The sequence below is a fragment of the Symphodus melops genome (genome assembly GCF_947650265.1).
Source record: "Symphodus melops genome assembly, chromosome: 10".
NCBI lineage: Eukaryota > Metazoa > Chordata > Actinopteri > Labriformes > Labridae > Symphodus > Symphodus melops.
Genome location: NC_136700.1, coordinates 18,982,507 through 19,008,822, shown reverse-complemented (window position 1 = coordinate 19,008,822; position 26,316 = coordinate 18,982,507). Strand labels below are relative to the sequence as shown.

The following is a 26,316-nucleotide window of genomic DNA, read 5'->3' as shown; positions in this document are numbered from 1 at the left end:
CTCTCCTTCACCGCGACAACATCAAAGTCACTGCTGTCACTATCCCCCACCATTCCTCCTTTGAATGTTTAGCTGCAAAAATCACAGGCCCAAAACCCACCATCATTGTCACCATCTACAGGCCACCAAAACCCTCCACCGTGTTCCTCAATGAATTTGCATCACTACTAACATCTGTTTGTGCCATGTCCCCCACTGTAATCCTCCTCGGCGATTTCAACATACACATTGACAATCCGTCCAACACCTTAGCTAACGACTTCACATCACTCCTGGACTGTCTCGGAATCACACAACATGTAAAGCTCCCAACTCATAACAAAGGCCACATACTGGACTTAATCTGCTGCACTGACATCACCCCCACCAACCTTGACATCATGGACTTCCCCATTACTGACCACAAAGCTGTACTTTTTGACATTCACACCCAACTTCACAAAGTCAAAGAACAACGGACCATCTCCTTCAGAAACATCAATCATATCAACACGACAAATCTCTCCACCCTGATCAGCTCCTACCCCAGCCCTCCCCTAGCATCTTCCCCTTCTGACTTGGTGACCCACTATAACAACTGTCTCTCCACTGCCCTTCAGACCATGGCTCCTCTGAAAACACGCTCAGTCTCCTTCAATCACACTGCTCCCTGGTTCACCCCTGCCCTACGCCAGCTCAAAGCCACAGGTCGTCAACTTTTATTAAAAATGTGATAAAAAAAAAATGTGATAACCATCCAATGAAGAATAACAGTTTTTGTGTGTCGCTATTTTGGAGGTTGCTAGGTTGAACAACACAAACATTAGTTTGATATGCAAAACATTTTTCATCCCATCAACCTAAAGTACACAACACAGTGGTCCAAAGAACAAGATTAAAACCCCTGTGAGAGTTTTCTGTCCAGCGCTAATAATGTTTGGGCTCATGTCTCTTTGTTGTCTCTGCTGACCAGATGTTAGATGGCAACGTCTCATGTTTCCAGCTGTATCCCAAATCAGAAACTCTGCCTGAGCAGAGCAGCAGCTTGAAGTGTAGCTCAACCACAGTGGCTGAGATGAGCCCAGCGCCCATCCAGATAGATTCAAAGTGGGGTCTCCTTTCTCTAATCTGGCCTTGTGGTGCTGGTGTTGGTGGCCTCCACTGGTTGTTTTGTTCTTTTCTGCCTGTTGCTGGTCTGAGCTGGGCTTTGCCTCACCCGTGCCATCCTCACTAGGTGGGGGGGTTTGAAATAAAGTAAGAATTCCGTCACCCTTCTTTAGCTGGAGGGCAGCAAGGCCAGAGCGTCCTCTGTCAGACACAACCAGAGATACACTCCAATTTGACTGACTGCATATGTTAAGACAAGTAGACAAAACCTGTGCTGCAGAACAGGATGGTGGGGATGTGTCAAGGTCCTACAAGTGAAAGAGAAAGGATGTCACTCGAATACAAAAAAATCAACAACCACTTCATAATAATGAATAGTCTGATCGTAAGCAAACATAACAGAAATTAAAATAGAACAGGGGGACTCAAACTAAAAAAGTCTTTAGTTAATGCTCACCGGTGGGACAACAGTCAAGTATACCACTGCATAGTTTAAGTCTGGAGAGTCATGTGCACGAACAGTAAGTGTAAGGGTGACAGTAACTCCTGCCTGAGCTGTGGCAGGAGTGTGGAGTTCCACCTGACCATGGAAAGAGCCTTGCTCTGCAACATGGAACCTGAGGGAGAGAAACTTAAAATGTAAAGTAAGAAATGTTTCTTTATGATACTGCGATCATACAGCAAATCATTGCCAACTGAAGACAAATAGAAAATGAAATGGCATGATAAGAGTGTTGAGGTTTATTCAGCTCTACCTGTGCTGTCCTTTCTTTTGAAAATACCCATAGTCATCATCTCCAGTCAGACTAAAAAGTCGGGCAGGGCCGTGGTTCAAGACATCAAAATCTACCATTGTGCTGTGACCAGGCACTAGACAAGGGACAGAAACCACCTGAAGAGAAAGAGACTGTCATGGTTTGGTTTCGTTTAGGTTATATTTCAGAGTGTTGAGTTCGGTTTTATTTATTCCCTAGTGTTTTTCCATGTTACTGTGTTCCCTGCCTCTCTGGTTTCCCTTCTGTGTTGATTGTTTCCTTTGTGTGCTTTAATGTTTCATAGGCTCAATCTCATGTCCCTTATTTGCACCGAGTGTCCTCCGAGTTGTCTCCTCCACTTGCGTCTTAGTCCCACCCAACAGAGATGCACGGAGGAAACGAAGCCGAGGAGAGAGGACCGAGGAAATCAGCTTTAAGACACATGAGACGTCGTTTCCTTGACAGCGTCACATGACACGACATCAGCTGATCACGTTCAGCTGTCAATCAGCCGAACAGCTGTTTATGTCCACACAAATGCACACTGTATTATTTCTCATCAAACACACACAGTTACAGTGTTTAGTGTCTTTACCTGATAAAAAAACACCTGAAGAACAACCTGCAGTCTACTCATAACCAAAAGGACAGTTTCTACTGACTCAAAGATTTCATTTTGAATTGTCTATAGTTATTTATTATTATTAAACAGTTTGGACTTAACCTAGCCTGTATTTAGACAACGAACTCTGTATTTTATAAACACAAATATTTATGTGTCAGGATACTGAAAATGATTGATTAGAATCTAAATGATGAAACGTTCAGAAGATAAATAAGTGAGAATATAAAACGGACTCCTCTTCGTCAGACTCTTTTTAATCCCAGCTCATCACAGGCCGACTCTTTACAAACTCACTGATGTTCATCATCTGTTTAAATGTCCGACGCTCCGTTTAGCGTCTTTTTAATGTCCGTCTTTTCTCCCGTATTAAACTCTGCTCATGTTGAGAAGTTTCACTGAAGTCTGATCCTGTGCAGCGTCCAATCAATGAGTGATATACGAGAAGGGGGCGTGTCTGTCAGTGCAAAGACTTCCGTGAAGTCGGCTCTCCTCTCTCCTCGATCCTCTCTCCTCCATTCACTATTAGAGCTTTGGGACGATCCTCAACATGGGGCTTTGGAACTACTTCCGGTTCGGCCGAGGACCGAGGACCGAGGAGACTGCAAATAAGACAATTGGGATGTACCCCAGAACACTCGAGGACAAGTACAAAGTAAAACCCAACACTGACACCACCTAAAACCAGATATACAAGATAAAACAGGAAACACCAAAGACTAGACTTAAAACACAAAACAGGAAATAAACTTTCAGGTAACATAGGAGGACACAGGGAAATACACTGAAGGCTAAAATAAACGGAAGTAATGGAAGTAGTTCCAAAGCCGCCATGTTGAGGATCGTCCCAAAGCTCTTATAGTGGATCGAGGAGAGAGGAGGCTGATCCGAGGAGCGATGACCGAGGAGACACGAGAGCTGACTTCACGGAAGTCTTTTCACTGACAGACACGCCCCCTTCTCGTATATCACTCATTGATTGGACGCTGCACAGGATCAGACTTCAGTGAAACTTCTCAACATGAGCAGAGTTTAATACGGGAGAAAAGACGGACATTAAAAAGACGCGAAACGGAGCGTCAGACATTTAAACAGATAAAGAACATCAGTGAGTTTGTAAAGAGTCGCTCTGTGATGAGCTGGGATTAAAAAGAGTCTGACGAAGAGGAGTCCGTTTTATATTCTCACTTATTTATCTTCTGAACGTTTCATCATTTAGATTCTAATCAATCATTTTCAGTATCCTGACACATAAATATCCGTTCATAAAATAAAGAGTTTGTTGTCTAAATACAGGCTAGGTTAAGTCAAAACTGTTTAATAATAATAAATAATTATAGACAATTCAAAATGAAATCTTTGAGTCAGTAGAAACTGTCCTTTTGGTTATGAGTAGACTGCAGGTTGTTCTTCAGGTGTTTTTTTTTATCAGGTAAAGACACTAAACACTGTAACTGTGTGTGTTTGATGAGAAATAATACAGTGCGTGTTTGTGTGGACATAAACAGCTGTTCGGCTGATTGACAGCTGAACGTGATCAGCTGATGTCGCGTCATGTGACGCTGTCGAGGAAACGACGTCTCATGTGTCTTAAACCTGTGTCTGATTACCCCTTGTCTATTTAGTCTCTGTGTTCCTTCCCTCATATTGTCAGATCATTGTCTTTTGTAGTTCATGTGTGTTCTGAGCCTTTGTCATTTCGTCTCCTTGCTCCTTGGATTTACTTTGTTCTTCTCCTCATGGTTTTTGGATTTTGTTTAATAAACCTTTGTCTTTTACCTGCAATTGGGTCCTCCTTCCCAGTGCAACCACCTCTAACGTGAGAGATAGTATAGGACCAGTTGATTTCAGGTACAACTAAATAATGAAATGACGTGGGGCAGACAATCCTCTTTAAAGTATGTAATGTACTTTCAGTATAAGTGATAAGTGTGCCTCGTGGAAAATTGAGCATCATTTGTGGATGGCTATGACGGTGCTCCATTACTACTAAAGAAATAATAAGGTAGCAGCAGACACTGATTTTTGAAAATAATAAGGCCTGTGTAGACAGTAGCATATCTTTCCATGAAGCCTGTTAAGCATCCCAGAGTGGGTTATTTGCAAAGAAGAGACTCTTTAAAAATCACATATCACATAAAATGTTAGATTTTGTGTTTATTTTTTTATGTTATTCTTCTGTTTTTCTGGTACGTCACATTACTATACCTTTGAAATAACTTTCAAAATTCACACATTTTCAAAGTAATGTAAAACAGTCATGTCCTGCTATGCAGAAGGATTACCTGTATCTGGACATGAGTGGGATGGATCATCTCTGTGGAAACACGCTCAAGCTTGTTTCCTTTCCTGTCTTGGCCCAATAGTCGAACACTGAAGGGAACTCTTGGGACTGACTCCACCCATCCCACCAGCTCTTCCACAGAGAACGATGATGAAGAGGAGGAGTTCAGCTTCACCTGCTGGATGTTCTCTCCTTCACCCCCCAGCAGCATCACATGACTGAAAGACACCTCCTCCTCTGGGACAACACCAGTCACTGCCAGCACCAGAAATGCAGGGACACCTCGGGAAACAAGAAAAAAGTTGGTTTTGCAAAATGACTGGAAAGCGAGTGATTAAATGATTAACACATCACTAATGCAATAACATTGAAATATCACAATACCCATGCCTTACCAGCCACTGGACTCCCCTCCATTCTGGACAGACCTGGATGTGTCTCATTGGTTACAGTGGCAAAGTAATAAAGGAAATCTAAACTGCTGTCACCTACAGAAAAAAAGAAAAATCTGGACTCTTCTCAATAACTAATGTACTGGTCAAAATCTCTTACTGAACTTGCTCAATATCATACATTGTTTTCCTCTTTACCTATTACATTAAATGTAAGGTGTCCGTCACTCTTAGCTTGCAGTTTCCACAGGCCTGGTTGTATAGGAGAAAGCAGGGTGATGCGATAAAGACCCTCAAAATGCTGCAACTCAGCCAGAGGTCTCTGCTCTCTCAACAAAGACTGGCTTTGGTCTAGCAAAGGAAGGAAGATGTACAGTGAACTTGAATAACTCAAATACAAAGCATAGCAGTGGCAGAGAAATGTATTGACAAGACCTGAGAGCTATTCAAAGATAGTAGTTCCAAGAATAAATAAAAAAAACATGATGCCTGGCTATAGCTGTCATCAACAGCTTGTAAATCAATAGTTTATAACTGTCCTTTATTACCTGATGGGCTGGTAAGAATACATTCAGTTAAAATGCCAGTGACATGCAGTGTGATGTTTTTTACTGAGCTGTCAACTCTGAAGGAATGGGAGGACATAAGCTCTTGGTCAGTTTCCACATGAAGGAGGGTCACCTGGGAGGGAAGAAAAAAGGGGCATTTTTTGAGTTTCAAAGTGTCTGAATACAAACAAAAATCTGGTTACACGTCGTCTTGTGTAATAAATATGCACGTTTATTTCTAATTCATGGAGACCCTACATTTTTAAGGACCATTCCCTTCCTAATAGCTATTTTTTTTACAGGCCTTTGCTTTGAATACTTGTTTGTCTTTCATTGCTCTTATCAACTTTAACCTAGCTTATGAACTTATGGTGAAGCCTTTACCAGCGATGACATTGACATTTCCACAAGCAGTTGGTGAAAGTCAAAGACACGTTAAGAGCGTATAAGATTTGTCCACTAAAAAATGAAATTGCCAAACCTTGTCAACAGCTGTATTATCCTCCACTATGGCAGATACTTTGTAGATGTCAGAGTTGGTAGTGAATATCGTCAGTCCCCCTGACAGAGAGGACAGGGAAGAGTAGAGAGAAAAACGATCCGGAGACAGAAGTTCCCTGCTCATCCTTCTTCTCCTCTTCCTCCTTCCTCTACTCTGTTTTAAGAAGTTGGGATCCTCAGTAAGCAGGAATGTAACCTGTGGCAAAACCAGCCAAACATAAGGCAAATACTCCAAAACGTATGCTACAACACAATGTTTTTTCACTTAAGTTCCCTCGCTGTAAGATAAGAGAGACACGAACAGTGTGTAAGTTAATTTCAGAAAACGTATTGCTGGAGAATGAAAATATGTTTTCATATCCCAAATAATCATGACTGTGTGTTTTCAGAACATCTCCAGGTATTATTTTAATGCACATTCAGTATGTCTGCTGATCATCTTAGAAAGAAATATTCACATTAAAACTGCCTTTGTGAAACATACTGTAGATATTTATGTACCTCTAGTTTGAGCTAAATCTTTTTTTTTTTTTTTAAAGAAAAAAAAAAATACCTTGCTCTGTTTCTCCAGTGCAAGGGCCTTTACTGCATCAAACAAGCGGGCGTCTTTAGGGGAAGCATCGGTGAATACATATATCTCTGACAATGGTGGACTATGAGTGAGAGCCAGCTGAAAACAGACAGCAGCTAGGGTAATTAGTTGCAACATGTTATTTGTAATTTTCATACTTTACTACTACTCATTCACACATATCTGATCACATTGTTAGAAAGAGACAGCACCTAATTTACCTGAACAGCGGAGAAGCACATCTCTGGTTCATCACCTCCTCCCAGTGCCATCAAGTTCTCCATAAAAGTCATAAACTTGTCTGGATCATCAGTCTCAAACACTGGTCCAACCTCTGCACAATGCAGGAGATAGAAAAGTTACATGATTTGCAAAGGCTTAGAACTTAGTGAACAGATCAATCTATATAATATGAATACTAACCATTAAACTAAAATGCAAAGCTAACATTGATTTCTAAGCTGAATTTCCAAACGCCTCACAGAATATTTCAACAGATTGCTGAGAGTTAAAAAAGGACAAAAGATTACACCACCATGACAGCAGGTAGCCTATCTAATGTCGAGGGACTGCAGATGTAAACTAGCTCTAAGCTAACTCTGGTGCAATACATCAAATGGGAACATTTATTATTATTGTAGGCTACATGGTCCCTTTACAAATAAAAATTAAATTATTAATCTAATTTAGCTTATTTTAACTAAATTTAAGCGTAGTTTAACTTATTTTTGCTTAACTCAGCTTAAATACTGAAGGGAGGAGCAAACAGTTAGCCTAGCTTTAAACAATTGCAACTCTAACACTTACTTGGTGATACATTGTATCACATTGGGTTTTTTTGTTGTTGCTTTTTTTTCAAAAGTGTACTAGACCATGTTGGCTAAGTGCAGTAACTAGACATAGCGATGATGTTGCCAGAAAACTAGCACAGTGACTGCTACCTTGTTACCTTTGTTCAGAGATAGGATAGCATTTTTTAGGGGACTCTTTCTTTAAGAACTAATTCATGTCAAAAGAAGAGTAAACACAAACAGTTTACACGTGAGTTGTTGAATTTCATCTCATAGTCAATGTTATCTGCAGTAATTTGTTGTATGGGGTTCAAGTCAAGAGTCTATCCTTGCCTGCCAAATAGGCTATTACACATCAAACTATCTTTAGGGAAGCTGAATTTAGACTTTTATGAACTGCTAATAAAAAAGATGTATTTTCATTCCGCAAAAACCTTTCAATACCTGGAACCAGGATTACCACTAGCAACTAGACTGCTGACAGTTCACCTGTGGTGTTTTATGCTGTAGCAGCTAAAGTAATCCCTAAAGACATGCAGTTCCCTGATTAGTTGAGAAACATTTTAGTACGTTTTGCTTCCATCATCTGTGCAGTCTTAAACAGCCTTAGCCTTAGAGATAGGCCAGACTCTAGGATTATGTCAATCACTATAATGTTAATCTTACTGTTCATCTAAATGTATGACAAACTATTCGACAATAGTAAAAACCTCTATTACTGTAAAAGAAAAGAGACTATAGTTTCCAGCTTTGATGGCAGACCTTTAAAGGACCGGCACTAGACAGGGGATGTGTGACTAAGACCTGGGTCACATGCACTAGACAAGGAATGTGTAATTAAGACCTGGGTCAACTCACCTGGGTCATGGAAAGGCACAAGGAGAAAAGTACCAGGCTGTTTAGTGCTGTGGGCTCTGCTCTGGATGATAGAATGAACCCTTAGGCGAGCGGCAGTTATTTCATCAAACATACTTCCTGTGGTGTCCATGACAAATACCAATGCAGGAACCTGCTTCACACTGAAGAGCCTGTCCAAGGACATATTTAAGTTAACAAAGATGCTGTAGATATCTTTGTCATAAATAATGTTCTTTAATGAGTTGAAAAACATTGGAGCCCACTGTTTTCTCCCTAACATAAAAAACAGCAGCTGAAACTTACTTTAGGAAGGTTTTGTGGCCGACAGTGTCTCTGATGTCTCTCAGTACACTCAGAGTAGCCTCAGTAGCTAAAGTGGCAGCTTCCACATGGAGAAAATGGTGAGGGGAGAATATAGGTGAGGTGCTGTCCTTGTTGATGCCCCCTTTGGCCCCCATAGAGCGACTACTATCCAATATTCCTCCATGACTACATTTACCTGCAAAAGTGAGTTTAAAAAAGTAAAAAGCCATTCTAAATGTACACACCAAAAACACTTTATTCAAGTGTGTTTTTGGCAGCTGTTGGAATTGAAGTTGCATTGACACACCCTGAGGCTTTCTGGGGAAGGTGCTGAAGTAGCCAGTGGTAAGCAGCTGAGAATTTTGCTGCATGTTTGTCATTCTTGGCAGAAGGTTACCTCGACAAGTTATACTGAAGCACTCCATACAGGTAGGAGTGTTGCCTGTAGATATAAGATAATAGGGTGAAGTCAATGATTGTTATAATGTCCGAAAGCTACAAATCATTACTGCTCAAGCAAACCTTGTCTTGAAAGATAAATACTTGTAAAACTGGTATTACCTATGTTTTCAGGATTAGATACCTTTAATTCCATATTCAGTTCATATGTTGAAAATAATGAGAAGAGCAACTACACAACATTCACTTTTTCCCTCATATGTTGGGTATAAACGTAAAAAACATTAAATCATTGGCGTTTGACACAGTAAAGTCTGATTAACTGTCCTAAAGCTTAAGGTTTTCAAGCTTATCTATTAAAACAGCAGATTGTAAAGTTTGAGAAGTTGGCCCATACACCAGGGAATGTGTGGCATTTCTGCTGAGAAATAGCTAAAACATTTAAATGATCATGTAAAAATGGTAATTATTATTATCATTATTATGTATTGTCAATTTACCAGTCAGCTGAAAAATTAATCGACTATTCATGACAGCAAAATCTTAGACAACATGCTTTCATTTTGAATTTATTAAGTTTGATTTCTCTTTCTCTCTAAAGTGATGATGCTTATTACAAATGTTACCCTATTTATGAAAAGATAAGAAAGTGAATTGTTTGATGACATATTCTGTGGATAATTTATACAACAGCATTGTCACCTGGCTGACTGCTGCACACCAGCTTTCCATTTTCACTTGTGTTTTTTTTTATGTTTCCATGTTATACATGTTGCTAGGTGTGGTTGTATGGGGTTCCTTTCTGTTCCCAGTAACATGCATGTCGACCTATGTTCTAGCAGTCTTACCACAGACAAATGACTGATCTTTTATTTGAATTGCTCAGTCTTAAGTCAACTTGTCCTTCCTGTGTGCCCGCATTTAGGTCAACATTCTCTTTAACAGAACACGCATAACAAAAGCATGTTCATAGTAGATTTCTCAACACCAACAGGTGACACATCGCTGCACAGACTGCACCTACTTGTTTCTGTGTTTCCCTTCATTAAACAGGCTTAACAGGCTGTATTGACTGCAGCTCCAGCCATTTTAGTACCCTATAGGTAAAGTATTATAATGTTAATGATACAAAACTTTTTCAACTGAAAGCTCTTTTACATCATTCAACAAAATTCAGTGACTAATACACACACTGATGGCAAAGGTCGCTATAGAAGGTGCATATCAGTATCAACTAGTCCCATTCATTTCCCACATTCACGATGCTAAATATGCCACAAGGAGCATTTTAGGGTGTCTTGTCCATAGAAGCTTTGTCATGAAGGAATCTTTCGACTGAGAGGTAAATAACTCCACCACTAATCCACAACCGCCCCTGGTTAATTGGGTCTTGTAAAGAGAGAAAGGGAACCCAGAGAGCAGGCCTGTCGTGGGTCTTACAAGTGCCTACGATGAGTGACCACCCAAAGGGGATTAGGCATTGACAACCCTTAAACTTTCTCACCTAACCTACTAAATGGCTAAGGCTGCTATTATTGGAAATGAAATATGAAAAAAGAAGTGATTCTATTGTCTAATTGAAAACAATGTTTGATTGACCAAGCAAGTGTTCATCATCTGTGCTCATGCTGATGGCCCTGCCTCTTGTTAAATTCAACTTCTTTGACACATCTTTGTTATTATAAATGGTTTCATGACATTTGGTGATTTTTGAAGAAATCTTGTTTTAGGCTGCAGCTTGATAATGTCACACTAAAAAGTGTATGAACAGCATGTAGTAAAGCAAATACTAAATCAGAGAATATAACTCAAAAAGAGGGACCAATAGAATATTTACACTGCATATTTTGGTCCACGAACAATATATTGTTTCTGCTACAAGGAAGCGGACAACCCAAATGGCATTAGACAAGGTCCAAGAGCTATGAGGAACTTTATAGTCCACACTTATCAAGTGCTTATGTTATTCTAGCTTGTCAGTTTAACATCCGTCAATAGCAATCAATCGCAAGCCAGCAAAAACACCTTAAGCACAGGTACATGGGCATGTATGTGAACCTTTTACACATGCCATATTATTTTCAAACATGTGAATACCAAGAATGCAACAAGACCAGTAAGTATTACTTAAACTATTGGCTGACACATTTTACTACCTGCACTAAAATGTGTATAATGATAGTCATGTGCATAATAATAGTCAATCTGTATCTGTGTCAGTCTAAAACAGCTTTCATGCCCCCATAATTAATCAATTCCTTAATAATTGTTGCAACTTAATAATCAGTTGTGAATACATTTATTACCATTTGCTACAGGCATGGCAGGCTCCTCTGGCTGCAGAAGGTGGAGGTAGATGAACTGCTTTCCCATCTCAACCCAGTTACTGTGACTGTAGAAGTCCTGGCATAAACAAAGAAAATCATAGCATTGTTCTTTTAGTCATAAAAGGATTGATGCTCCAACTAAAAAACATCTACAATTTACATGTCTTTGTGCACTGCTTTCCTCATCAGTAAATATTCTGACTCTTCAAAAACAGTTTAAAATATTAAATGATTTCTGGATCTAACAATATAGCCATTAAAAGTTCTCTTAGTATTGTACTATATATTAAGATTAACGTGGTTATATCTTGGTTATATCTAGGGCTGTCAAACAAGGCCATTTTTTAAATCTAGATTAATTGCAAATAGTTAATTGTGATTTATTGCATTCTTCATTGTATGTTTCAAATTCATTTATTTTACATCTAAAAACAGAAATAGAAAGGCTTTTATTTTTAATTCATGTAGGCTACTATGTTTAGGTGAGAGTATTTTACTTGCTGTTTGAATTCAAGTTGCATTTATTTCGAAATAGCCGTCAAGCTACCAGATGTAGCTTGACGGTTATGTCATTAATTTAACCACGGAAAATGAGAACTTCTTATGGATCCTAATCTAAATGAAAACAGCTTTAAAAAACGATAAACGATAATGTCATATATTAGTTGTATGTCGTCAGCTGACTAAAAGGTTTTTTTAAATGAAATGAGACATTCAAAGGCATAGAATAAGTGTTGTTCTTTTCCATCAGATGCTACAGAGGCTGCATGCAATTAATTGTGATTAATCGTGATTAACTAGTTAATGCTGACAGCCCAAGTTATATCGCATTTATTTCATGTTCCTTTTTAATGTATTTGTCTAATAGTGCCATTGGTACTGTACCTGTAGGGAGTGAAGTAGCTGGCCTAAGCTGTGATGAGCACTTTGGTACTTTTTGGCCCTCACTGAGAGCAGAGTCTGGGCCCAGAACTGCCGTAACATCACAATGGCGCTGTCCACATGTTCTGAATCAAAGTGGTATATTGGGTCCGCCCTGGTGGAGCTCAGGAAGTCCATCGCTGCATTGGATTTCACCACCTCTCCCACAGCTCTCCAGAAGCCTCGGCCCAGTCCGGTCTGGGAGGAATGCTGTGAAAGCCCACAATTATGTCCAGCATCAATTATTGAAAAGAAATGGAGTTCTGTGCTGAAACACAGTACAACAAAGTTGATTGACCTGTTTTTTTTATAAAAACAATAAGAAAAGAATAGTTGTGAACTCATAAAGGTCTCATTAACTTCTGTGTGAAAGTATACATTATTAGCCACCAGTGAGGCTCAATGCCACCTATAAGTAAGTGAAATCTGACATACATTATACATAGATATATTAAATATATCAACCAAGGCAAATCACTACTTTCATAGCCTACTGAATATATAGTAAATACTTGGCTGCTTCAAACAGCTCACCTGATTCTCGATGTGGTTTTCTTGGTGTTTCTTTATGTCCCTTAGAGTCTCCATGGTGACATTGAAAATGGCCTGCTCAGTGATGTATTGATGGGTATGCGAGTCCCAGGATAGCGTTAACACTCTTGACCAATAGTTGGGGAGGAAGCCAGTGCACGGTAAAGCCATGAAGAGAAGGTAGGCGAGAATAAACCTGTGCATCTGTCTTCCTATCCCTTTCCAAATTTTTCCTTCCTGGGTGATCATGTCCTTGCGATATGATTAGTGGGTCACATCCTACCTGCAGTAAATAAAACAACTGTTAATACATTGACACATACAGGTGACACAGAGCAACAACAGATGTGTTGTAAGATACTGTACCTCTGAAAAGTAAATAAGAAATATCAACTTGTATTATTTTGGATTCTATTTTTTAATTTTGCTGTTGGAGCCAAGGAGACCACTTATGAAATACTGCTCCCTTCCCTCATGCCACCATTTCCATTTAGCAAATCAGTTTTAATTGATTGCCGTTGTCTCTTAAACTGAGAGCACAATGACTCTTCCTTTTACTTGTCCTGCAGAAGAAGTGCAATGTACTCAAACACTTTCTGGTATTTCTATTTGAACTACTTTCACTTTGTTTAACTTAATGTAGAAACCTGTAAAGAAGTTTTGCATTGCAAATATAATGTCATCTGGAGCTCTTATCTGCACAGGAGTTAAACTTCCTAACAGAGCATTTATGTCAACTTAATTGCAAATCATGTTTTTCACAAGACTAAACTTTAAAAACTAGCGCAATCTTCCTTTTTTAGTGGGTTGTTATTTTAACCAAACTATTTTAATTATTAGACAAACTGCTTCATATCAACTAGTCAACCACACACAAAAAAACTGCTTAAACATGTGCTCAGATATTTCACAGAGTAAAAATGTTCTCACCTTAGTTTGTCCGGCTCAACTCAAAACGTCTGTTTTGTTTTTAAAAACCCCAGCATGGAGTAGACACTGAGCAGCAGTAACTGGGCCCAATATTAGCATTCCTGTCAGTGAAATAAAGTTGTTGAGTCTTCACTTTGGCTTGCCCTTGGACGTTTGTCTCTTCCCAGCTTCTTGGTATAAGCAAAATAACAAGTCAGATATGAATGAGGCACTTTGTTTGAGAGTTAAGCTGACAACGGCTGTTCTTGAGTTCATTTGGTGGTGAGGGGTTACACCATGAGGCAAAAGACATCTCACCATGGCTCCCCTACAGCCTTACCCACCTCCTTAGCCCCCATTATTGCACGGTGCATTGATTCACCACAATAGGGCCGCATATATTACCAGTCCGACTGTTCAACTGAGGCCTTTCCCCACCCCCTGCCCTCCATCTATCACTAATTCTATTCCTTACAAGAAAAAAAACATTGCTCTTTAGAACTGTAAACCCTAAAACTGCTTCCTAGTTATCACATTTCTTAATCCAGGTAACCACTGAAATAATTAAAAACACAAAAACAGTTTTGATGCAGAACACGTTTTGCCTATGTTCTATTCCTTGGTTTACCAGAGAAAAGTTAAGCAGGTTTTTCAGTCTAACTTAATGCCTGTGTTTGCATGGGAACCTCTCCTGAATTTGAGCAGAGAAACGTGGGAACTGTTCTGCTAAACTCAACATTTACTGTAAGCACGCTGCAGGTGAGGTTAGAGCATGTTTCCTGTTTAGTTGTGCTATCATGACCTCAAAATTATTTTGCATCTCCAGCAAAAGCTAGGTTCTTGTGCTTTCTCAGAATACTTTTTTTTTTTTTTTGCGGTAAAAACCATATAGCTGTCCAATCTAACTAATCAGCTACAAAAAATCTTTTGTGTAAAATCTCCTTTAAGTATAATTAATTTAATTATTATTTTTTTAAATAGTTTTCATACTGAACTTAATAGTTTTTGTAGTTTCCCTGGAGTGAACAGGAGAAAGGAGCGTTATTAATCAGAGATTTTAAAAAAGTTAGTCAAAGCTGTGGGAGGACCCTAACCCAAACTAAGTAGATTGAGACAATATCATATTTATTATTATTATTATTATTATTATTTTAATATAAAGTAAAGTAGTGGACTAAAATAATGGAAGACTCATTAGATATTCTGACACTCCATAGGCTACTAGTTGGTGGCGGAAATGCATTAATTTATTGTTTACCAACCGCCAGAGACGAAGACGAAAGGGATAATAAAAAGAAACTCGTCCAAAACTCGTCCATGCCCCGCGAGATTACCTCATTGAAACGATTTTTGAAAAGTGATGTAACGAATTATATTGGATCAGGTGGAGTGCATGTTAAAAAGTTTAAACTGGACTTTTAGGTGATGGCAGTGCCATAGCTTAAGTTCAGTGCTGACAGTGTTACTCCAAATGTATACAGTATAATTGTCCCATCTGTATGATGACACTCAAGGACCATGTCTAGGATTCATATCCACTGAAATTATCTGCAAACCTATCTATCTAACTGCCTGTCCGTCTGTCCATCTTTCCTGGGCTTTTATTTTGTAAGGTTTACTTTCAGTCAAGTTTTACATGAATCCGCTTGACTTGCTCATTGTTTACCGTAAGGTCGCTAAACAATGCGCAGCACAAAACAAACGCCGGCTCACTTGACGCTGCTGTAGCGGAAGCCGGCTTACTTGACAGTAGTGCTCAACGTAGTGCTCACTGTTATCTAGATGTACGTGTGTCTGGGTTGAAGTACGAACACTTCCGGCTACAGGTCCGCCAAAACAGCTGAGATCAAAACAACATTTTTTACTTAAGAGTCAGTGTCGGGTGGGTTGAACAAACTGATACGTCAGTACACTTCTGTATAACGTGACAACCTGTAGGCGTGCCTCAAGTTTATCTGAGGTGGATTGCCTCAATAAATGACGATTTACTTTTTGTGAATTTTCTGTGCAGGATCATAGACTGCAAGGTAGGCCTACTTTCTCTTCACAGAGGTAGGTGCATTATGTTTCGTGATTGCGATCTTAAGTCGAATAATCAGTTGATTGTGTTTTAGGCTATAACACCTCAAAGTGTAGTGTTCAGGATGTCAGGCTACAGTTTTATTTAGATAGCCGAAAGTCCCAGCTCTGAAGAATAACGAAGATGGCATTACAGTCGATAAATTACAGCCTAATGACTCTATTTGAATCAGGAAAAAGGTAATTTAAAAAAAATAGGTGCCTATCTCTTCAAGGGCAGACCGATGGGTAATGAAGTTGACAGCAAAAATTGGCCAGAAAGGAATATATTATGATCAAAACACAGATAATATGTCATAAGTCGAGAGTTATGGCAAGCTTCCCGGTGGAGAAATAAACACGTCATCGAAAAAATAAAGGAAGAACTTCCTGATAACCTGACAAACCTGATTGACTTTATATTGTTCTGCTTTTAGTTCAGTGTCGCTGAGTTTATCTGCCATCCCTACAGATCAACGTTTTCTGCAGCCTCTTCATTGATATTACATAGTTTTGTATATATAAACAAAACAATCACTTAAATAAGTTTACAATATAACGTTTGTGACTGGTGCCAGCATATATTTGTTGTAAGTATCCTGAACAGGATATCTTTATTGAATGTATTTACTACATTATTTTAGAAAATGTTTCAGTTTTATTAGTTGTTTGCTTTTACTAGTCATTATACTAAAGTATACAATGTATATTTTGTGTCCTCTTTTTACAGCAATAAATTGCTGTAAGCAAGTAACCTGATAACAGGAATCATGGTGAACTGTTGTGGTCTGCTTACGGTGAAAAACGAACCAGGTAGAGACCTTGGAATTCATTTCATATATAATTTGAGTTGAACCTATACAAACAGAATGACCTGTACACCTGTCCTTAGTCTGATTGTTTAAAGAAATGAGTATGTAATAACCTTAGACTGATTACTACACTAAAGAATTAGTATCTAATACATCTCTTTGCTGTTTATTCTGTTTTCATCAGTTGTATGTTTTGTTTCCTTCTGTAGATGAATAATGAGTGTGTGCCTGTTCTTCCTGTTTATCAATCAGTCTTTATTTGTATAGTGCAAGAAAAAAAATCCTTTCAACAGTCATAAATGTTGACCAAATCCAGGTTCATGACCAAACAGTCATCTGCACATCTTGATGTGCAAGAAAGATTGTGGTTATAGAGATCTTTGTTGTGGTTATAGAGATATATACTGTGTATTCTGTGTCAAGAAGAGACTTTGAATTAAACATTTTTAGGGATTACAACGAACTATGAAGGAATAACATTTAGCATTATCAACAACTGGTCAATATCCTCACGAACAAAGCTGCATTTGTCTTAGTGTGTGTTCATTGTGTTTCCTTCTGTTTCTTGGCCAGTTCCTCTGAAGAGTGTGGAGGTGGAGCTGGAGGTGAGGGACCATGTGGCTACAGTGGTCTCCACTCTAAGCTATGAGAACAAAGAAGACAAACCGATAGAGGCTGTTTTTGTTTTCCCTCTGCCTGGAGATGCTGCTGTCTGTCATTTCAGTGCTAAGATTGGACAGACAGAGATAGTAGCTGAAGTGAAGGAGAAACAGAAGGTAAGTTACACAGGAAGGGTTAGCCAATTACGACATGATTTACAGTTAACACAATTTAACTTGCATGCTTAATCTGTTCCCTAGGCTCGTGAGGAGTATGATGATGCTTTGAGCTCCGGTCAGCAAGCCTTTCTATTGGAGGAGAGTGAACAAAGTCCGGATATATTCTCTCTGAGTGTAGGCAGTCTCCCACCAGGAGAGAGTGCCTCAATCAGACTGGAGTATGTCACTGAGCTAACTGTGCAGGCTGATGACGGGCTCAGGTTCTGTCTTCCAGCTGTGCTTAACCCTCGCTACCAACCTCAGGGTACGAAAGTCAGCAAACATTTGTCAGAAACTTTAATTCTAGGTTTACATTTATTTCATTGTTTAATTGATTTCTAGCATGAAGTACGGGTGTGTAAGTAAAGGCGTCCAGTTATTTTGAAAGCAGCGAGTAAGGTCATTGCGTCAGCTCTTTCAGCTTTTGTAGTTGATACATAATTTATTATAGTCAACCAATGCTGCATAAAGAATCTCCCACTGTCTGAAATAAAATGTTAAACTTGCTAATTCAAAAGCTAAGTTAATCAGATAACCACAAGTGTGGACTTCATCAGGATATTATTTAAACTCTCAACGTCTTCCTCGGCCAGTGGTTGGTCCTTTCTTTTTTGACATTTCTATCCTCCTTATTTGCTATTTAACACATTTTATTATGTTAACACATTATTGTAAAATTACTGTAAAGTCATTTTTACTTGTCAGCTGTGCCACTATGAAAATGCAATAATACATTAAGTCTAAAGCACATCTATGCCAAAGACTTTCCAATAAAGCAGCAGGCCTGACTGTGGACTATAAGTCTGTTTTACTTCTTTTAGCTGTTAATATAGTAACTTAATCATTTCTAAACTGTCCAAAGGAAGTGGAGGTGGCAACGTCCAAGTGACATCTCTTCCATCCTCTTTGGTGCCCTACAGCCTGGCTTTCTGTGCCCGAGTGTCATCTCCCCGTCCAGTATCTAAAATAGAGTCAAACTGTTCCCTTGATCCACCTCAGTATCTCAACGCAGAGCAAACCCAAGCCACGGTAGGTAGAGCATTAATGTGTTGTGATTCTTACTTTAGCCTAAGGATAGAAAAGAAGTTATTATATTTTTTATGTTTATAAATGTATATTGTGGTGTACAGGTTAAGTTGGCTGCCGGGCACAAGTTTGACAGGGATGTTGAACTGCTGATTTATTACAAAGATGCCCACAAACCTACTGCTGTGGTGGAGACAGGACAGGCCTCTGCCAAACCTGGTCAGTGCAGATTGTTAATTTAAAATAAAGTACAAAGATTGCTATCATAACCCTCAATCAGATACGTTACAAATGCTGGAATAAATAGTGAAATAGTCAGAGTTATGTCATTTGATGTATCTTAGGCACTCTCATGGGTGATCCAGTAGTGATGCTGAGTCTGTACCCTGAGTTCCCCCAGGCTGTGATGTCTTCAGTTGCTTCATGTGGAGAGTTTGTGTTCTTATTGGATCGATCTGGCAGCATGGATGCACGTTCAACCAACAGAGAGAATCCTCAGACTCGCATTGGCAGTGCCAGGGTATTGATGTATATTTGGTCATAAAATATTATCAGGTCGTTTGCTCACACAATGGCCTTTATTGTCATTGTTCTTTCCCCTTAGGATACTCTTCTCCTCCTCTTAAAGAGTTTACCAATGGGCTGCTACTTCAACATTTACAGTTTTGGGTCCTGTTTTGAACACATCTTCCCGTAAGTCCCTCCCTCAAAGTCAGTCCAAGTTTTTTTTCTGTCTTTGATGGTAATGTGTTCACATGTTGTGTGTGCTCCGGCAATGTATTTTTGTATTGATGTGATGACAGCAAGAGTGTGGAGTACAGCCAAACGACCATGGAAACTGCCTTAAAGAAAGTTGGGGAGATGGGGGCTAATCTGGGAGGAACAGAGATCCTTGAGCCCCTGAAACATATTTACAACCAGCCTTGCATCCAAAATCAACCAAGACAAGTAATATACTCATTTACACACACACACACACACACACACACACACACACACACACACACACACACACACACACACACAGATTCACATCCACACACACATATTAAACAAGTCTAACATCACTTGCCAGTGACAGTAACATACCATTTAGTCATAACTTTGAACTAACTGGTTTGTTTAAAGTTAGCTCTTTCCATGCCTTGTTTCTTTGCACTGAATAAAACACACACAAAAAACACTTTTCTTACAGCCAGGGGCGACATGGGCCCCACTTGAAATCTTATTGGCCACAATAGGTGCTGCCCCAAAATCCTTAACTCTGATTGGTTATTTCCCTTTCCAGAGGTGGGGCTTGTTTCCCAGTTGGGCCAGCCCAGTCCAAAAGTCTGGACACAGCTCTAGTTATAGCATCTAAAGCCTAATTTATACCATCAACGCCGTCGCTACACGGTCAACGTGGACCCCTATGCAGATCCTACGCAGTGGCACTACGTGCACCTCCAAAAAATCCTGACTATGCGTCGCATTGATGTGAACTGCAAGGTCTTTGATTGGTCCACTCTGAACGTCATTTCTGGCAGTTTCTTTTCCGGTCACAACGGCAATATTAAAAGTCTGTGTACGGTAAAGAAAATCAAAAGTAGCAAAAGTGCATTTTTTCATCCAGTTTCCTCAGTGAGCTAACAAGTGTGTTAAATTTACCCGCTTTCAGCCTCGATTGGTTTAGTTGTCGGACAGACCACCTCCACAATGGTCTCCTTCATCACCACTGCCCCCCAGCGGCTTGGCGGTGAATTGCGGAGCAACGTGTTCCCTCGACGCAGAACTACGTTGACATTAGTTACTACGTTGTAACTAATGTCTTGTGTCCTGCCTGTATACTGCTACTGGATGCCTTGAATTTCCCTCGGGATCAATAAACTATCTATCTATCTATCTATCTATCTATCTATCTATCTATCTATCTATCTATCTATCTATCTATCTATCTATCTATCTATCTATCTATCTATCTATCTATCTATCTATCTATCTATCTATCTATCTATCTATCTATCTATCTATCTACGAATGCTCAACGACGGCGTCGGGTCTGCGCCGAGGGCAAGGCGTCGACGCAATGCAGAAGCATAAACTAGGCTTTTAGGCAGCTCTCAGAGAATGTTTTTAATGACTTGGACAATAGCTGCATGTTTCTTGCTATAATGAAATGTAACTTTAAGTGACATGTAAACTCTCTTGACTAGCTGTTTGTCTTTACTGACGGAGAAGTGGGGAACACCAAACAAGTCATAGATCTGGTGAAGAAGAATTCACATTCACACAGGTGAAACCACAGCAACATTATCAACACTCATACAGTCAACAGAATACATCCCATGCTCTCCTGCTATGTGCTAATAACAAAACGTCTGCATTGTAGATGTTTCTCTTTTGGTATTGGAGAAGGGGCAAGCTCTGCTCTTATCAATGGGTTGGCCAAGGAAGGAGGAGGTCATGCTCAGTTCATCACAGGGACTGACAGGTTGCAACCCAAAGTAAGATAAACATTAGACACAAAAAGCTGTCAAGTTAAGCATGGAATAAAAGATACAGTATATTTAGATAGAAAGTGTGGTTTCAAGTGAATGACTTAATGGATTGTTTTAATGGATTTTTCCTGACAAGGTGATGCAGTCACTGCGATATGCTCTCCAACCGGCTGTGATAGACATCTCAGTCACCTGGGATTTGCCAAAGGATTTGTGTGTCACTGTCCTCTCCCCACCAATCACAGCTGTTTTCCAGGGTCAAAGGTCACTGCTTTATGCCCAACTCACTGGACAGGTAGGAGGCAACCATTTCATTTTAAAAATAACTGTTCTTTTTTCCAATAAGGTTTGTAAAACTGTAATACTTCTCAGATTTCAGAAGAAGCAGAGGGCTGTGTGACAGTGAAGTACAGCCTGGCAGGTCATCCCTCTCAGAACCAGTTTCAATTCAGTCTGAAACCAGCAGAAGACACTGGGTAAAAAGAGATCATTTTCATAACGTACATAAATGTGTCCTTAGACTCAAAATGTTGATGTGATTATTCAGGTGATGAACAAACATCACGTCTGGGTAAAAGGAAATTAGCAGCAAAAGGGGAACTACAGTGACTCACAATAAAAGTAGAACATAGGTTGGTCATACTGACAAAAGATTTCCAAAAACTCAACCTCAATTGTGGTTAAGTAACGTAAAACTTTATCTGTTCAAACACGACAAAAACAGTGTGTTTTTATTCCCAATTATGTTCTAATCAAATGGAGAGGTATTTTTAAGTATAAATAAATAAATAAATACATTCACACACGTACACAAACCCAAGCAATAAATAGTGCAAAGCTGCCCACATTTTTTTTGTCCAATTTAACAGTACCTGTTTTCCACAGTTGATGTGCACTGCGTACATAAAGCTTTTCTGGTAGGGTTTTTTAAACTCTCTGCTGCCACCTGAAGGCTGCAGCACACACAGCCATTTGCAACCTCTGATGTTAGAACACTGCACATGACTTTACTTTCAGTGAATAAAATGTCGACCTGCCACAGTTCCTGTAGGTAGGTAGGTAGGTAGGTAGGTAGATAGATAGATAGATAGATAGATAGATAGATAGATAGATAGATAGATACTTCATTGATGCATTCAGTAGCAGTATACAAGACATGTAGCACACAAGACATTAGTTACAATATACAACCGCTGTCCCCCTCCCTTCTCTATACAATAATCCCCAACGAGATTAAGAAGCCCCCTACGTGACGAAGAGTAAACATAATTACAGATTAAACCTGTGCAATTAACATTAGACTCATGTTTATTAACACATCAAGACGAGTATGACCGGGACAGAGCTAATGAATGTGCGGCCACTCGTGTCGGTGCACAGGTGAGATGACAAACAGTTCTGCGCTGTTTATGTTTCACTGACTCTTTTCCCCCTAAGAAATTGCATTCTGTGTATGCCCTACCAAACTGTAAACAATAAGAGTGGGCCTTTTGAAAGTGGAATTAAGTTTTAAAATGATACGTTCAATTCAATTTAAAAAACTATATTTGTCCCCAGGGGGGGAATTCAAAGGCACACATAGCATTAAATGAACGACTATACAAAAAATGTAACCAAAGATACAGTGTCAACAAAAGAATAAAGTGTCAAGATGCAATGCGATATGTTCAATTAAACCATCTTGAAAGGTCCCCCCAAAAACATGCATTATTAAGTTCTTATCTTCATTGTACTCAAACTAAAGTAACTTGCTGATATTAACTTGTGCACACAATATATACAGTACAGTATGTTTTTTTTATTTTGCTTTTGGGGATTTAGGGGCTCCACAGGTTAAAAGGTTAATTGCAATATTCCAGGTCTGCATACAAATGTTTTTCCTCTCTTTCTCAACTTCAGACTAACAGTCCACAAGTTGGCTGCTCAGACTCTGATTCGCTCCCTGGAGATGGAAGACAGAGAGTCCAAAGAAAAGCAGGATGAAAGTGTGAAGAAGAAGGTGGTGGAGCTCAGTGTGCAATCTGGAGTGAGCAGTGCCTTCACGGCCTTTATCGCTGTCAACAAAGGCGATGGCAAGGCGATACAAGGACCTCTGGTGCGCAGAAATATTCCAACACCCAGTGAGTCTTTCAAATATTCTATATTTTATAAGTTATCATGAAGGAGAGTCTATTCAAGACTTTACCCAAGTGTTTCATAACAAATATTAACTTGAGACAATTTACCAAAGAGCTCTTTGTTATATTGTGTTAAAAAAAGCACAGGTAAATGACTTGACTCTTTGTTATATTATCGACAAAGACCTAGCAGTAATCCATTATGTGTCTACAAATCTGCAAATCAGTGTTTTAATAGCATGTGAACATAAGAACCAGCACTAGTACAAGCATTTTATGATTTCATGACAAATCCCAATGCTCTCTCATTTTTTTCTTAGTGTTGAGTTCCTTTGGTATGTCAGGATCTCCCATGTTTCGTGGTGCTCCTAGTAAGTAAAAACCTCAAAAGATATATATCTTCTAAAGTCAAATGTCACATTTCTTCTTTGGTAATTCGACTTTATTATTATTTCCTGACCTCAAGTTGTTATTTTATCTCAAAGGAATGATGGCCTGTGCAATGCCTCCATCAATTCCAATGTCATGTGATCTTTCTTTAAACAATGACGGTGAGTCAAAAGCTGAATGCAGTTAAAAACAAAAAGGGATTTCATAAGTTTAAATATATCTAAACAAAGTATCAACAATTACTGGGGCTAAATCCCCTTCATCAATTATTGCAGCTTTAACGTGAAAAACCACAAGGTGTAGTAGTTGTTTTCCCTTTTGTTTGCTTTGTTAATCTTCAGAATGGGCTACACGTATAATAGCCTGACATAGGGGGTGACGTACTGCTCTTACTATTTTTAAAGTTACCATAAAATAAAGTTTTAAAGTCATTTTGTGTTTATTCATAAAATCAAAAAGCCACATTTTCATTATACAGTCTGTTCCCTCACTCAATGGATGAAAAAAAAGATAAAAATGGGTATTTAAAGAATAAACAATGTCAACTAAGGTATGGTCTCACAGCAAAATCTGTTTTGTTCCCTTAAACAGCACAGACTCTCTCCAAATCTCAACTGTTACTTGATGGGTCTGACTGTCAGTGAAACAGGTTTCAGGCTTTTTTTAGAATATTTATCCCAAATGAATGTATCATCTTTCCTGATATGGAAAACTACAGCGATTTGACCACCATTTACTCTGTAACAACTCTGAACCTGCATTTTCAGATTCTGGAGAGTTGCTCTGTTTGGGGCAGAGTGATGCTTGAGGACTGTTTATTAAAATGAAGGCATATGACAACAAAATGACAAATGTTAGGGATTTGTGAGATTATTCAACTCTCTCAACAGAATGCAAGAAGAAGAGTCGAGGGCTGTTCCCTAAATTAAAGTCAATGGGGCGTAGCAAACCTCAAAAAGGTAAAAGATGTCTGCAGCTCTGTTCACTCTCCATAGCTATAGAAAACTGGGATTTTATGTTAGTCTGATTAACTTTGTTATTGAGTGTTGCTTCTTTGCATGTTGATTTTCTTAACAGAACAATGCATGCCCAGTCAGCCCCCCATGGACCCTTTGCTTCAGTTGGTCTCCCTCCAGAAGGCGTCTGGCTGCTGGGACCTAGGACCAGCTCTGGCTGCAGCACTGGGCAAGACCAGTAAAGAGGTGGAAGAGCTAAAGCCTGCATCGGTGTGTAACTGTCATAAAGAAATGTTTATATTAATGAAGGGATTAAGCTGAAAGCACATTTTCTGACATACGTATGAAGCAAGCAGAGGTGATCAAATATAAAACAAGAAATAAAAAAGAGCATTGGCAAATCAGCTACACACCTGTACAAGAAAACTGATAAGGAGTTAGGAACCAAAATACGAAAGGTTTTCAGGTCCTTCAGCACCCACTTTGATGCCACATACACAGAAACCACGTGGCTGCACAATTTGCATTACAAATTAAAAAATTAGTTTGGAAGTATTAATTTTATTTTGTTCAAAACCATCTAGCAGTATGCTATCATCAACGTACACTTTTTTTTCCTCCTTTCTGTTCTGTCTTCTTTGTCCCGGTCTATTGAATCAGATGAACCAGGAAGTATGGGCCACCATTCTCTCTTTGATCTGGCTTCATGGTTTCAAGATTAAAGTTCAGGAAGAGTGGGAGCTTCTGGCTATAAAGGCTGTGTCATGGCTCCGTGCACAGAACGGTAATAAGTGAAATAAAGAGTTTAGTGTAACTGGCTGCTCGTTAAACATTGCTGCTGGACCACATTAAGTTATCTAAATTGAAGTGTTTGTTTTTTCTTTCAGCATCAGCTGTGGAAGAGTGCATGGATGCTGGAAATGCACTGTTGGGTTGTAAAGTGCAGAAAGAAGCTCTGGGCCTCTGAGGCTTTCTGATCCACATACGGATTTATACGATCTTACAGCCTGAACTCCATTAATATGGCACTGTTATATCTTTGCACTATGCAATATGCACTTGATATGCTTCTTTTTCAAGAGGCTGTACAGCTCAGCTGCTGGTCCTCTTACTTTTGCCAATATTCTTCTTCTTATTGCAATCCTTGCGAGGATGTCATTAACTAAACTGAGACTAGAACTGTGACCAGTACTACAAAGCAAGTACAACATACCAAGGATATCTTTTCGTTACAATGTGCTAACCTGTCACAGGACAATGTTTATAAGCATGATTAGTCAATCGGTGTATTGTTAGGGAAACTCAAATTGGTGTTATTGACAAAAACCTTTACATATTCAAGGAATTTGTCTTGGTGTATTGGTGCGTATGGGGAAAAAAACAATGCTAAAATAACAAATAGTTAAATGAAATAAAATATGAGAAGCAATTACTAATATATAAAATAGAATTTAAAAATGTCAACTATAAAGAATATTAAAAAACAAAACGTACAGAGCGTGCATAGAGAAAATAAATATAAAGTCCAGTGAGTGTTAATGTAACACATAAAGAAATGTGAAGTTTCAGCCTTCACATTACTGTGATGTTTTTCTGAGGCGCTGATGAGAGTCTGTTATGTGCTACAGCCAAGTGAACATTGTATAACTACTGAGGCGTTTTTGTGTTTGTTTTAAGTGCACGCTTTACTTCTAAAATGTTCATAGCCTTACCTCAAGAGTGATTATTTTGGACCTATAGTTTGTTAAATGTGTAACTTCAGTACTTCTATGCAAGCTGTAAACTTTCTCATTGGCTGGGCACATTATCTGTTTGGGTTGTGATAAAAAATACAAAATAATCAAATACAATTGGTCTAAGTGTT

At 39.1% G+C, this 26,316-nt stretch overlaps 2 protein-coding genes across 6 annotated transcripts; one reads left to right on the top strand and one right to left on the bottom strand.

Annotated features, from left to right (window-relative positions):
• vwa7 (von Willebrand factor A domain containing 7) lies at positions 1 to 15,530 on the bottom strand. 2 transcript variants are annotated; one of them, XM_079354396.1, is made up of 18 exons: positions 15,465 to 15,530; positions 13,820 to 13,920; positions 12,893 to 13,172; positions 12,323 to 12,568; positions 11,417 to 11,513; positions 9,019 to 9,153; positions 8,712 to 8,907; positions 8,409 to 8,578; positions 6,981 to 7,093; positions 6,742 to 6,858; positions 6,169 to 6,384; positions 5,688 to 5,820; positions 5,338 to 5,490; positions 5,143 to 5,235; positions 4,749 to 5,029; positions 1,842 to 1,978; positions 1,544 to 1,703; positions 1 to 1,394 (listed from the first exon to the last, which is right to left on the bottom strand). In XM_079354396.1, the coding sequence occupies exons 3-18, from the start codon at positions 13,136 to 13,138 to the stop codon at positions 840 to 842; spliced, it is 3,048 nt and encodes a 1,015-aa protein (XP_079210522.1). In that variant the 5' UTR covers positions 13,139 to 13,172; positions 13,820 to 13,920; positions 15,465 to 15,530; the 3' UTR covers positions 1 to 839. The 2 variants fall into 2 exon arrangements, with proteins under 2 accessions (XP_079210522.1, XP_079210523.1); XM_079354397.1 differs by lacking the exons at positions 6,169 to 6,384; positions 15,465 to 15,530 and having other exon boundaries at positions 13,820 to 14,197.
• Positions 15,068 to 26,316, top strand: LOC306830743 (von Willebrand factor A domain-containing protein 5A-like). Of its 4 annotated transcripts, none has more exons than XM_079354400.1 (21): positions 15,068 to 15,155; positions 15,810 to 15,850; positions 16,587 to 16,669; positions 17,242 to 17,444; positions 17,529 to 17,751; positions 18,349 to 18,515; positions 18,617 to 18,731; positions 18,857 to 19,032; positions 19,117 to 19,205; positions 19,316 to 19,460; positions 20,705 to 20,784; positions 20,881 to 20,995; positions 21,126 to 21,284; positions 21,362 to 21,465; positions 22,889 to 23,109; positions 23,427 to 23,477; positions 23,592 to 23,657; positions 24,387 to 24,455; positions 24,574 to 24,722; positions 25,113 to 25,236; positions 25,340 to 26,316. In XM_079354400.1, the coding sequence occupies exons 3-21, from the start codon at positions 16,627 to 16,629 to the stop codon at positions 25,417 to 25,419; spliced, it is 2,379 nt and encodes a 792-aa protein (XP_079210526.1). In that variant the 5' UTR covers positions 15,068 to 15,155; positions 15,810 to 15,850; positions 16,587 to 16,626; the 3' UTR covers positions 25,420 to 26,316. The 4 variants fall into 4 exon arrangements, with proteins under 4 accessions (XP_079210526.1, XP_079210527.1, XP_079210528.1 ...); XM_079354401.1 differs by lacking the exon at positions 15,068 to 15,155 and adding an exon at positions 15,572 to 15,680; XM_079354399.1 differs by lacking the exon at positions 15,068 to 15,155 and adding an exon at positions 15,677 to 15,758.

Coding starts and splice junctions, on each gene's coding strand:
- vwa7 (XM_079354396.1), bottom strand. CDS start 13,138: ATGATCACCCAGGAAGGAAAAATTTGGAAAGGGATAGGAAGACAGATG. Junction 8,908..9,018: donor CTTCCCCAGAAAGCCTCAGG/GTGTGTCAATGC, acceptor TCACTTTTGCAG/GTAAATGTAGTCATGGAGGA. Junction 1,979..4,748: donor CCACTCATGTCCAGATACAG/GTAATCCTTCTG, acceptor CTTTCTCTTCAG/GTGGTTTCTGTCCCTTGTCT.
- LOC306830743 (XM_079354400.1), top strand. CDS start 16,627: ATGGTGAACTGTTGTGGTCTGCTTACGGTGAAAAACGAACCAG. Junction 19,206..19,315: donor TGTTTTGAACACATCTTCCC/GTAAGTCCCTCC, acceptor ATGTGATGACAG/CAAGAGTGTGGAGTACAGCC. Junction 20,996..21,125: donor CTGACAGGTTGCAACCCAAA/GTAAGATAAACA, acceptor TTTCCTGACAAG/GTGATGCAGTCACTGCGATA.